The sequence below is a fragment of the Hordeum vulgare genome, chromosome 6H (genome assembly GCF_904849725.1).
Source record: "Hordeum vulgare subsp. vulgare chromosome 6H, MorexV3_pseudomolecules_assembly, whole genome shotgun sequence".
Classification (NCBI taxonomy): domain Eukaryota; kingdom Viridiplantae; phylum Streptophyta; class Magnoliopsida; order Poales; family Poaceae; genus Hordeum; species Hordeum vulgare.
Genome location: NC_058523.1, coordinates 402,784,698 through 402,797,929, shown reverse-complemented (window position 1 = coordinate 402,797,929; position 13,232 = coordinate 402,784,698). Strand labels below are relative to the sequence as shown.

Below are 13,232 nucleotides of genomic sequence, written 5' to 3'. Positions count from 1 at the left end.
CTTTGCAAATGGTCCAGGGACTTGGCCATATGGCGTGTGTCGACCGTAGTACTCCCCCCACGGTCTGACCTCACTATCTTTATCTTTTTGTCAAACTGATTTTCAAATTCAGCTTTGAATATCTTGAATTTATCCAATGCCTCATATCTTTCTTTGATTGGATAAATGTAACCGAAGCGGGAGTAATCGTGTGTGAATGTTATGAACGAATCATAACCGTCCACACTTTTCACCGGAAACGGTCCACAAATATCAGTGTGGATAATTTCCAGTGTTCCTGTGCTTCGGTTTGCACCTTTCTTTATCTGTTTTACATATTTTTCCTTTAATGCAATCTACGCATTGTTCTATGTCAGAGAACTCCAACTTTGGAAGAATTTCTCTTTTGATTAATCTTTCTATTCTCCCCTTGGAAATATGGCCCAATCAAGAGTGCCATAATTTCGAGGAGTCGTGAGTTCTCTTTCTTTTCTTTTGTTCGTTGTTCGACGAAGAACTTTGCACATTCACATTATTTGCATAATTCACTTTGTCACGAATTGATAACAAATAAGGCTCATTATGGAGGAAGGCATCGCCTACATAATCATTATTGTACCAAATGGTACATTTACCATGTCCAAAAAAACATTGATAATTGTCTTTGTCTAAGCATGAAACACTTATTAAGTTCCTATTACATGAAGGCACGAATAGTACATCTCTAAGAAAAAGCTTGAATCCTTCGGTTAGCTCCAAGGAGACGTCACCTATAGCTTCAACTTTTGCTTGGACACCATTTGCGACTTCAATACTTCTTTCTTTTTAGCACATGGTCCTCGTCAAACTGAACCCCTGTAAAGAGTTTGCAACATGAACAATTGCTCCTGAGTCAATCCACGAAGTAGATTTTAAAAACTTTAAATACAAAGATTCATTTACAAAGGAAACAATATCGTTACCTGTCTTTGACATGAAGGCCTTTAGCCAGGCAGGGCAGTTCTTCTTATAGTGGCCTTTCTCTTGACAGTACATACAAGTGTCCTTGTCTACTGTTATAGGCTTTTGCTGATAATGAGCGGGAGCTTTGCCTTGAGCTTTGCCCTATGGCTTTGAGGGAGAACCTTTGTTGGGTTGGAAAACCTTTTTCTTTTCCTTCACATAGTTCAAGGAACCACCATGTGAAGTTTTGATTCTCTCCTCTTCATGTGAACACATGGCAATGACCTTTTCTATGTCCCATGTCTCGGGTTGCATGTTGTAGTTCACAACAAAGGTCTCTAATTCCTTAGGCAGCGAAGCCATGGTGGACAAGGAGAGCTGGTTTGATCTCCAGATCCACATCCATGGGCTTAAGCTTGGCTGTCGTATTGCTCATCCTAAGGATGTGCTCCCTTATGCCATGGCCACCTCCATTGTAGCTCTCTGTCACCAGTTGTTTGATCAACTGGGTGGCATATGTCTTAGAAGAGCCAGTAAACTGACTCTTTATCTTGTTTAGCATCTCCTTTGCAATAGGGCACTCTACAATTGAGCCCACAATGGTGGTCTCAATTGTATTCTTTATAAATGTCAAACATTTCTCGTTGGCATTTATCCATAACCTGTTGCATATGGAGTAGGACATCTCTTCTTTGCCAGTATCCCATTACTTTTTCGCCCAACTCTCATCACCCTCATCGGCATCTCTGACTGGGTATGGAGGTGCAACTGGCTGTGGTTCCTCCAGAACCCAGTCCACCTCAGCAATGCAGAGAGCCATGTCAACCTTCTTCCTCCACTTAGAGTAATTATCTCCTCTGAGTGTAGGAACGTCCTTTAGGCAGCTCATTAGGTGAAAACCTCCTGCAATCACAATTTAAGCGAGATCAGTGAGACAATTATATGCATTAATTAACATTGGTTAAAATAATCATACAATTTTCTATGCAAATTAATCTACATTACCGTTGGGCAAATGATAGAAATAAATGCATCTTTTTGCAATATGCAACATGATCAGGTTATTAAACAACGTTGGTCAGAATAATAGCATGACCACATTTCATATTTTACTTAGCAACGGAAAACGTGAAATTAAAATTTCATATGCCTTTTAACTTTACAGAAAACAATTCTGTCATTTAATATAAAATTCATGAACTTTATTAATGCTTTTATAAAGATCATGAACTTTATTTTTCTGAAAAAACTATTTTATTTTCAAAACCTTTTCATTTTTCTTTTCAAAAAAATATTATTACAATTCTGTCTAAATTAACAGAAACTTTGAACATTTTTATTTGTTATTTTCTAAACATATTTTCATAAGGAAAAAATGCCTGAAAAACTTTTGAATCTACCTTAAATAGACAGAAACTAAAAAATCCTTTTAAAATAAAGGAAAATGGCCGACTTGGGCTGGCCTGTGGCCTTTCTCCTTTGGGCCGGCTTGCGGCCAGGCACTGGCACCCCCTCGGCGGCCTGGCGCGGCCGGCGGCGCCCCCTGCGGCCCGTGGTGGGCTGGCCCCTAAGGCCTCGCCTCTCCTTGGCCCAAAAGCTTGCCCTGGCCTAGGGTGTCGGCTTAGAGAATCCAAGCCGTCCGAGGCGATCCAACGGCTCCCCACGGGGATCGGGGGAACAAAAAGGGCAGCCGAGCCGGTCTGCAACCCTAATCCTTTCATTTGCCCCCTTCAGCCCGCCGCTCTCTTCTCTCCTTTACTCTCGGCGCGGTGCCTTCTCTTCCGAGCAACCCATGGCTAGGAATGGCATCGGCCGCCGGCGACGAGGTCTACGACCTCCTTCCATGCGCGCCCTTGGTCCTCCCTCCCGCGCCGGTTGCACTGGAGGTGAGGCACTCGCGTCGCTCGCCTCGTATGCGACCAGAACGCACTCCCCTTCGCGCCCGTTGGCAGGAGAGGTCGTCGGCCGCCGGCGCAAGGGCTGAGCCCTTTCGACCGCGCGCGCCGTGCCTCCCTCATCTGTCCCCGGAACCATGGCCGTCCCCTCGCCGGCTACACACACTCCTTGCGGTGGGTGCGCCGCCGTCGAGCGGTCGTCGGTGGCTCCTTTTCTTTTCTGTGGTAGAGGGGACGAGGGATCCAGCGGCCCTATACTTCGTAGCTCCGTTTCCATCCCCCTCGCCGGCTACGCGTCCACCTTGCGGTGGGCGCACCGCCGTCGAGGGATTTGGTGATGGAGTCCTTAGCCCCCGTGGGGTATCTTTGATTTTCTTTGCATGTTCCCCTCCTTTTGTTTGCCTTTTCCGGATCCGATCCGTATTTTTCTTTATTTTTGTTTTGGATCTAGATCCGTTCTTTGCCTCCGAGGAGGTAGGTTCTTCTTCCCCACACCTCAGCTTGCCGATGCGTGTGGGAATCGAGAGGAACAGGCGCGGCCTTGCGGCGGCACTACTTTGCCGACGAGGCCCGAGGCCATCTTCGGTGCTTTCGGGGAGGGGAAAAACTTTCTTTTTCGTTTCTTTGACCGAAACGTATCTGGTGCCTAGCAGCTCATGATACCATTGATAGAACACACGGATCTTCTAGGCATAGATAGATCCGGTAGAACACGCGGTGTTACCTTGTCCTGAGCTGGATGAGCTCCCACCGGTCTCCATCGGTGCGGTAGCGACGGCGGTGACGGAGAAGGGGGTTTAGCGTAGGTGAAGCTTCCCGTGAGCACCGTGCTTAACCTAGATCGGATAGGTATGTGGATAGGGGTGTCACGGCGGCGAATCTCGTATTTCGTGCCCCGACACCCCACCGTCCTTTATATAACGCGGGTCACAGGGACCCACCAATCATAATGGGTTGGGCGCCCCCGATCAGGACACATAGATCAAGACCCGGTGGGCCGTTGGGCCCACGCGGTGAGAGATCAACCTAACACCTGGTGCAATGTAGGAAAAGGCAAAATCGAGGTCTTTTGGCTGATGTAACATAACCAGAGAGCGAATCTCACATTTCAAACCATCTAAGAATTGTGTAATGAAATATATGGGATCAAATGCCGGGTTATGAGCTAGGATGTGATGCATCAATTCTTCGAACCGAACCATATAATCCCCCACAGAGCCCAACTGCCTCAGAGAATTAAACTGGCGAAGGCGAGCTTGATACTGCTCTCTACCAAATTTAGAACAGAGAGCGTTGCAGAGAGACTCCCACGTGACAGAGGCACTCTCTGACTCATGGAGTTGCAACCATTGAGCCGCATTGCCTGTGAAGTTCAGTGTGGCTACCCTGACCCAGAGATCTAGAACTACTCCGTACACATCAAAGTATTTTTCACACTTAGTTCTCCAGAACTGTGGATTTTCTCCGACAAACAAGGGAAAATCCATTTTGGGCAGAGCCCAATGCGAATGCTGTAATGAATGGTGATACTGTGCATCAAGAGAATAATGCCCCCCTTCCTCCGGATCTCACCCTCCCGTAAACGGTACCGAAACAAGTGACTGGAAGGGAGCCGTACCCTTTTCGAGGGTGGTGACCACCCCCTATGCCCGGCCCCCGGAATCGATGAACTCGCCACGGCCATATGGCCCGTGGTGCCCTTGGTCAGGGCAGGGGTCGACCGAGGCGCCTTGCACCACTGGATTCGCGGCTGGAGCTGCCAGCATGGGGTGGAGGGCGATCCGCCCAACCTGGGACCGGAGCTCGTACAATTGTTGCTGTAGGTTGTTGACCGCCGGCCTCCAGAGCCCGAGGGAGGTCTGGATGGCGTCCAGCCTTGCATCGTTGGCGGCGCGGCTGCTCTTCCATTTCCGCCAATTGGGTTGCTTGCTTGGTGTGGTAGCTCTATAAATGGAGAACCCGCTCCCAGTTTCTAGCCTCCTTCCATATCCAAGGTGAACTAAAGTTACTAAGAGCATCCCTAGTAGAGTCCTCAAACCCGCAAATCCTTAAAAATAATCGTTTTTTCTACGGTTTTCATCGAAAAAACGGCGTAGACTAAAACTTTTAAATTCGTAAAAAAATTTAGAGGTCCAACCCTCAAACCCCTTCCCAGCCTGTAGAAGTAAGGGTTGGGAGGGAAAACTGCCCCCAACCCGTACTCCACTTTCCACCTCGCGCGGGAGGCAGTTGGTTCCCCGCGCGCGTGAGGAAGTCGCCACGGCCGCCGCCGCCCCGCCACTGCCCCGCGCTCCCTCCGTGCCCCGGCCGTCGCCCCGCCGCCCTCCGCATCTCGGCCGCCGCCCACCGCGCTCCGGCCGCTGCCCCCCCCCTCCCCGCCGCCGCGCCCCGGCCGCCGCCCCGCCGCCCTTCCGCGCCCCGGTCGCCGCCCCGCCGCCCGTCCGCGCCCCGACCGCTGCCCCTCCGCGCCCCGCCGCCCTCCGCATCTCATTCGCCGCCCACCGCGCCCCGGCCGCCGCCCCGCCTCCCGGGAATATTCCGTTATAAGGGTTGGGTTTGAGGGTTCTAGTCTTTGCCCCTGTTTTTCAACCCTTAAAAGTGTCAAAAATGGGCAATTTTCAACCCTTAAAATTGGTTTTAGATTTAAGGGTTTGAGGGTTCTATTAGAGATGCTCTAATATTGTCCTTAAGTCGGACATTTTTTTGTTCTGACCTTAATCTGAAACTATAGCACAAAATAAACTTTGTACAAAACTATTTTACTATCTGATCCTTTTAAAAACGCTATAGCCCGTGACGTTGCTGCTACACGTAAAAACGCTAGTCTATCATCGCGTTTCTTCTCCACATTTACACGCCTAGCTAGTTCGTGTTGCAGCCCAAATAAAAACGACACGGCCCTGGCGTTGCTATCCAGGCGTCAAACGCCATGAACCATGACGTTTCCTTTTCGGACAGCTCGAAGTGTGTGACCGGAGGACACTCTTGCCCGTGTGGAAAAAGAAAACGGGCGGTCCGAGGACGTGTTAAAGCCACAGTAGGCAGTCCAGTCCACCATCATGGGCTTTGCTTTGCTTTTCCATCTTTGCACTGCATCCCATAGTGAAGCAAACTCCTCTTTACATAGCTTGACTAGATGTACTAGTAGTACTCGTACTGCTTGACTAGCTGTACTCTTCTACAGCGGTCACTCTCTCTTAGAGCATGGTTAATAGTGCTGGCTATAAGCCATCTTATAGTCCATCTTATAGCTAGTTTGTACAATAGTTAGCTATAAAAGAATACTATTTTTCTCATATATGGTCCATGTTTCATTCTCACAAAGCACCTAGGAGTACGTGTTAGAGCTGGCTCTTCACGGAGAGCCCGCTTCTCTTCTCTCTCCTCTTCTCTTTCATCCAACTCAGCAAAAATATAGTATTTTAATCCTTACAGCCTGCTGACTGTACCTTATTGTACTTGCTCTTATGAGTAGCTTGCTGCATGTTAGTTAGGCGTTGGAGTAAGCAATGAAAATGCCATTACTTGTGGCCTTTTTTGCCCTGTTAGAGACGCGAGCTAAGTTAGGTATTTGAGTGTGGAGGAGTCAGAGACGCGAGCTAAGTTAGGTATTTGAGTGTGGAGGAGAAATGTCAGTCTAGGCTAGACTGACGTTTCTACATGCAGCAACAACGCCACGAAATATGACGTTTTTAAAAAAGGGCCAGATCATGAAATACTTTCAGGCGGAGTTTATTTTATGCTATACTTTACCAATAAGGATCAGAACAGTGATTTTGGATCCCTAAGTCGCTCGAGAGGGATGACCGGGGGGGGGGGGGGGGGGGTATTGTCTCGAGGCACAGTTTATGCATGAGCTCCATTTTTGGTTGCTGCTTGGAGATTCGTCAAAGAACAAGTGAAGCAATAGATCTTGTGATGATAAATATATGATCCTGATATTTGGTCACTGCCGAATCAACGATCTTGATTTCTCTTGTACGTCCGCCTCCTTGGCATTGTCATTTTTGTAGTTACAGCTTCCACATGATTTGGATGCTCATGTTCAGGTTTGCATCCTTGGGTGAGTTTCGATTTTGTTCAACGCAAGACAACTTTTTCTCTTCTTTCGTTCTTCTTTTTCTCATCGTTCTCTCTAGGTACGATAGGATTACGCCCGATCATTCTTATCAGGACTTTCTTCACAACATCGTGGCCGCACATGCCTGCCATGGTGCCGTGGTAGCAAGAACTAAAGTGTGCTCCCGTCCTTTTCTTTATTCAGGTGTGCACGCTGATGTATTGGATACAAAAAATCACTTGTAGTATTTTCATCGTAAGGGCGTGTTTAGAATCGGTGTAAGATTTTACGTCCGGATTTAGTTTACACGTGTATAATACCGGCCATCGTGTAACTTTCGCCTGTGAGAAATACGACGCTTGGAGGTGTGTATCGTTTTACAGAGGTATTCAACGTCCAAACGATAATCCAAACGGAGCCTAAGTCTAGGGGTTTAGCTTATTTTCCTTATATGCATTTCTGCGGCAGATGTTAAAAAGAACGACATGTTAAAAAGAACGACGATCCTGCTATTTCATACACGTATTGGCAACTATTTCTATCAGGATTTACTATGAAACAATGAGCTGCCAGAGTATTCTTTAAAGGTCATACTCTGGTTTTGTTGTCTCAAGCGACTTATGATAAAACAGATTTTGTTTTCTTCAAAGTTCATATCACAAAAAGAATGTTGCATATTGACAGAATTCCTTATTTGACACTCCCTTAAAATCCTGTTCCTTATTAGACGCTGAAAAAAAGTTCTTCCCTATATGACCTATGGTCTTAATTTCTTTCCCTATATGACACTCTAGTTCATTTTGTACACGTGAAATGTCATTTTTACCCCTGTACATAATGTGACACCATGCACACATATATGATATATCTACATGGACACCATGCACATGCTTATACTACAAGGTACCCCCAAGCACCATATATGCACATGCTTCTTCGTTAAATCCATCCGTGTAGTGTATCTGTGTAGTGTACCTGTCGGCTTCATAGCTGGGGTTGTGGCCGGGGCCGGGACATGGGGGACGGTAGGCGGGGAAGAGCACCTTGCCGACCTCGATACGGGCAACGTCGTGGACGAGCAGCTCGTAGTAGCGCCTCACGTCGTCCGCCGACTTGCCGCCACCGATAGCCCTGGCGATGTTGTGCCAGCGGTCAGGTGTGTCCCTCTCGTGCACCGCCATCACCTGCTCGAACAGCTTGTTCTGCTTCGGCGTCCACCCCTCGCTCATTGACAAGGAAGCCATTGAGGTCGCTCGAACGATAATTAAGCTGCTATATACCTTAACTTATGACGTGAACTACGATTGGATGTTGGCTGCTGGTTAGATGAATGAGGAAGAAGGTGTGAGAAGAGGAAAAAAATTATACATATGGGTAAAATGGTCTTTTCACGTGTACAAAATGCACTAGAGTGTCATATAGGGGAAAAAAATAAGACTAGAGGTCATATAGGAAAGAAATTTTTCTCTAGTGTCAAATAAGGAACACATTTTTTTTTGACTCAAGGAACACAATTTTAAGAGAATGTCAAATAGGGAATTCTCTCTTACATATTTTCCCTTTTTTTTCTTTGCCGATTAATTACTATGTACATGACAATAGTTCCAAACTTCGGATATACATGTACATGACATACTGATATGCACTTCATTTGTTCATTTCCTGTAGTCGGTTTAGTTGTTTGACACCACACAATAATAAGTGCCCCGTCACTTTTTTCCTATTTTATCGATTCGAAAGTCACAATTTCAGTTGTTTCGTACAGACTAAATGTGACCCTAGTTTTCTGAAGTTGTTTTGAGATTGTCGTAAAGTGTGACCCTAACTTACTGAAGTTGTTTCCCCATGGAATTCAAATGTGTGACCAGATTAAATGGTAATGTTTCAATCGAATTTGTGGCAAATCTGCATTTAGTAGGCATGCGCCAATAACGTTCTCAATATGCATTTTCTCTTAAAATACAGAAATTCTCAATATGCATATTCTATCTTAACTCTTTAACTACTACAATTGCATACTATTTCGAGTTCATCTCCTTTTGTGAACTTTTTAAAATTGACTCATACTTCTTTCGATCAACATTTGTATCCTACGACAACTCGATGTGTAGTTTTCTTCAAAATAAAAGAAATTACGAGAACCTGAATTTACAAGATTATCAGATACACATAAGCTCTTGGCTTCAAGGCCTGTAGTATTTATTCTCAAATTATTATTCCTAGATGATATGACTAAAACTTCCAAAGTTTAGAATTATGTGTTAAATTAACATGCCACACGCGTGCGCTCGAGGGTCCTAGGACCATATGTATTCCACCACATTCATCATCATTTTGTTTCTATTGTGTACGATTGTTTCTCCTTCATGGAATAATGCAATTGAGTTGACCTGTGTGGGTTGGATTTGTGTGTGTGATGTAGTTAGCACGAGCAAGGTCGATGTGTTGTACGGCATGTTGAAGAATATCAGCAGCACCATGCATGATTGACAATGGGTTGCTTGATTTGGTCAGTGAATACTTATGAGTGCTTGCTTGGCATCTTAATTTTATACTACCATTGTAGTCTGCTGATGGTATTCAGTTTATGAATCATTTAATGTGGCTCGTGGTTCTTGTTTGTTGGCATTGTGCAGGAGTTTCATTTGACGCTCTTCAAGACAAGTAAGAATGCGCACATGTACGCTGATCGTGTAAGCATGTGTCAATTTAACACATTTGATAGATGTTGTAATGCTCATTTTCATGATGTTGTCATTGCAGATTTTGTATTACTATGAACTTACTTAAGAAAACTTGTGAGTTTATGCGAATCAAGATTGCTCATTGGTTAATGCTTTACGCACAACTGAATGATATACACTTCTCATGGGGGCAACATAGGACAAACTTATTTGACTTCTTTGGTGAATAATAATGAGTCTGGGGCTCCAAGGGTTATTGCTAATATGGAACTGAGAACTATTAGAGATTAGAAGCTCTAAGAATATTGTTCGATTGTGAATTGTTCAGCTGTAGGAATATCTTGATTATACGTTCTCTTTATGATTTTGATAAAATTAGTATGTGCCTTCAGTTATAGGATTACCATTTAGGACAGTAAAACTGCACCTAAAGCGAGCTCTTTCATGCTCCCAACAATAACGACCGTCAGATTTTGCTTTTAATCATTTCTGGCCGTCAGATGATCGTTTCAGCACTTGATTACCGCGACTTGGGCCGCATGTCCTAAGGGGCTGCTACTCTATCAATTTTTTCGAAGGCCTGTGGTTGATTGGGCTTTGGATGGGCTGGTATGATAGCCCATCGATGGATCCAGACGAGGCAACGGCACGGGCGGTGGGCATGGATGCAGCTGATGCATCCATCCAGTCCAGCCGATGCGGTTGGGGGATGAAGCTCGATCCACTCCAGCATAGGCGCGAGATCGATCCAGTCCAGCCTCGCGGGAAGAATCTCTTTCTTCCTCTGCAAGCTCTCCTCTCCCGCCTCTCGCCGCCATGGGCTGCGCCGCGCTGGACTCCCCCGCAGCCACCTCCTCGACGTGGTCTGCAGCCACCGCCGCGGCCTTCTCTGGCCCCGACACCGCCGGGTCCGGTGCCCCACCGGCGCCTTCTCCTCGACGGGTCCCGCCACCTCCGTGGCCCCGCTCGCCGCCTCCTCCTCCGTGATCGAGCCTACCGCCTACCCGATGCTGTTCGCCGGTTCCGCCTCTTCCTCAGCGGCCGAGTCTACCACCTGCACGACGCTCCTCGCCGGCCCCTCCGCCACGAGCACGGCTTCATCCCCTCGACTCCGCGACATCCCCGGGGACGGTGCTGGCCACGCCCAACGCCGCCTTGCTCCGATTCATTCCGCGTGGCTCAGGTACTACTGTCCCCATCCCGTATGCCATGCCTTTTCTTCTTGGAATCACGACGCACGCACGTCCTGTTGCTAATCAACGAGTGATTCACAGTTGCTGTTAGTTTTGCTTTTGCAATTTTAATGCTGTTAGTTTTCTCTTCCGTTTGGTGGATCAACCAATTGCTTACAAATCCAGCAGGCATGACACGAATGCTTAATTTTATAGATTTGTTTGACTGACTTCCTGAAATCTAGCTCCGTGTCTGTTTCTTGGATGTTGATGAGTCCCGTTCGAAGTAAGAGAGTTTTGCTGTGATGAACTTCACCATGTTCCTTGACGAATGCGTTAGAACTAGAACATGATCAGTTGCATTTGTGGCTAATGGAAGAATTAGCCATCTCACGCCTCCATCTCCTGGGTCGTCCGATTTTGTGATTCGATCGTTCTTGGTCGTCCGATGACCTCACCTGATGTCCTAAAGGGCAGCTGCTCCCATGGAAAAACGCTCAATGTTGGTCGATTCGGATTACGGGTTAGACCCGCTAGCCTGCGATTGGAATCCTCTACCCCGTGGCGATAGTTCGCTAATCGCTACCCCTTTCTCTCTCGCAAGCCCTAGGAAGATCAAACCGAGGTGGCGGCAGCGGCGACGGCAGTGACGGTGATGAGGCGGCAAAACTGGATGACTCGCCGTCGAGCCGAATGCCCGTCCCTCCTTGCGCAAGGTCCAATCGAACCCTTGCGTCCGCTGTGCGGATGATGACGCTTCCGTTGATGAGGAAGCCACGCCGTTCCAATTGGTGCTGTGCAGGACGAGTGTGTGGTGTGGGCCGTTGGCCTTGGGGATGCATACCTTCTTGCCGTTGCTCTCCCCGCTGGTAAGTCCCCTCTTCTCCCAATGCATTAGGGTTTGCCATACCTTCTTTGATTTCCCTTATTTCCCCCATAGAGGTTCTGCACTTCTGCTACTATGGTGAGATGCTCCACAAGGAAAGGAGCAAATGGATCTGCTACTCAAGTTCCACGTGGTAAATTTCCAAGGGCCAAGTCATCTAATCTTGGGGTTCCAGGAATGCAGCTGAGTGAACTAAGAATGCAGTTGAGTGAACTAAGAATGTTCCAGGAATCCAAACTTGAAAGTAAGTTGTGACATATATCCTCAATGAGTTACTTTCCTCAGAATTTTATGTTTTCAGTAAATAATTTGAGTGAACTAAGGCAAATCAATGACTGTTTTGCCAATCATGCTGAGAAAATTTCTGCTGTGTATTTCAGTGTTTGATGTCCCTAAAGAATGTTTGCCCTTTTGGTTTCACAGGAGCAAGGTTGTAACGGAAGATATATGAACTTTTGTGGCAAGACGCAAAGATTAGCATTTGTTTGTACAAGTTTGTTGACCTAACTCCACATTTCAAGGTACTGTTGTGGCCGAGGTGCGATAGATGCCATACCTATATTCAGATATTAGGACACAACCTATTCAGTTCTTACTGTACAACCTATCTTAGTGTACAATGATCTACCATTTAACGTAATTCTGGCTGCTCCATTTTCCATGAATTATGGATGTTCACTTGATTTCCATGGATGCTATTTATTTTGATCTGTTATACAGTTCATACATACGTTCTCCTGTGTGGTACAACATCTCTCCTTTTCGCCTTAACTATCATACAATAATTATTGTGTATTAGCTTAATCAATGGGATGAGACTTTTTGGTTGCGTAAAAAAAATCTGAAACTGTAGGACTACACAGTCGTGCATCGTGTCCACTGTAGCGACCCGACTCAATGAGTCAAGCCTCTGGTGTTTCCGTACCATCCCAAGATCATGCTGGTACACACACAGTACATAATGTATATATTCAAGAGTGCAATCACACAGCTTTATTAATCGAAATCTCATAAAGAGTACTTTATTACAATAAAGGAGTACAATAAAGTGGCTGAAGGCCATCTCATGAGATTATCTAACGAAGACTAAGCGGAAGCATGAGGTAGACGAGTCCATCCGACTCCAAGGGCATGTCGCTGAGCGTAGAATCGTAGCCTCACTCCTGGTCGGAAAAGTACTCTGCAACATGATACGTTGCAGCCGTGTAGGTCAGCATATTGAATATGCTGGCAAATCATCAGAGAGAGGGAGTAAAATAATAATCAACTATCTCTACATGCATATTTGGCCGGTGGAGCTAAGTTTTGCACAAAGCCAGTTTTATCCTACAACAAAAGGGGTTGAAAGCAAAATATTACTACTATGTTTGTTGTTAACGAGATGGTTCCGCCAACTAGTTCTCGTACCCGAATATTTGTTAACACCCACATTATTATTAAGTTGTGTCGAGAGTTCAGGGGAAATTCAATGCCTTCGGCTCAAGTTGTCCATGACCGTGGACACGGCTAATCGATTAGGTTGGGTACTCTGCAGAGTTTTGCACACGTTCCCCACAAGATTTGATCGCCTCCGGGTTTGTCCTCGCACTTCAGGGTGTTTGAAGACCGGATGAT

At 46.3% G+C, this 13,232-nt stretch overlaps 1 protein-coding gene and 1 long non-coding RNA gene across 2 annotated transcripts; both read right to left on the bottom strand.

Annotated features, from left to right (window-relative positions):
- Positions 1–564: 564 nt before the first annotated feature.
- LOC123402867 lies at positions 565–4,779 on the bottom strand. The gene is made up of 3 exons (XR_006611359.1): positions 4,435–4,779; positions 942–1,824; positions 565–834 (listed from the first exon to the last, which is right to left on the bottom strand). It is a non-coding gene; the product is annotated as an uncharacterized LOC123402867 (long non-coding RNA).
- Positions 4,780–7,772: 2,993 nt separating this feature from the next.
- Positions 7,773–8,120, bottom strand: LOC123405529 (protein RADIALIS-like 3). The gene has a single exon (XM_045099183.1). The coding sequence runs from the start codon at positions 8,118–8,120 to the stop codon at positions 7,773–7,775; it is 348 nt and encodes a 115-aa protein (XP_044955118.1).
- Between the last annotated feature and the right edge of the window lie 5,112 nt (positions 8,121–13,232).

Coding starts and splice junctions, on each gene's coding strand:
- LOC123405529 (XM_045099183.1), bottom strand. CDS start 8,120: ATGGCTTCCTTGTCAATGAGCGAGGGGTGGACGCCGAAGCAGAACAAG.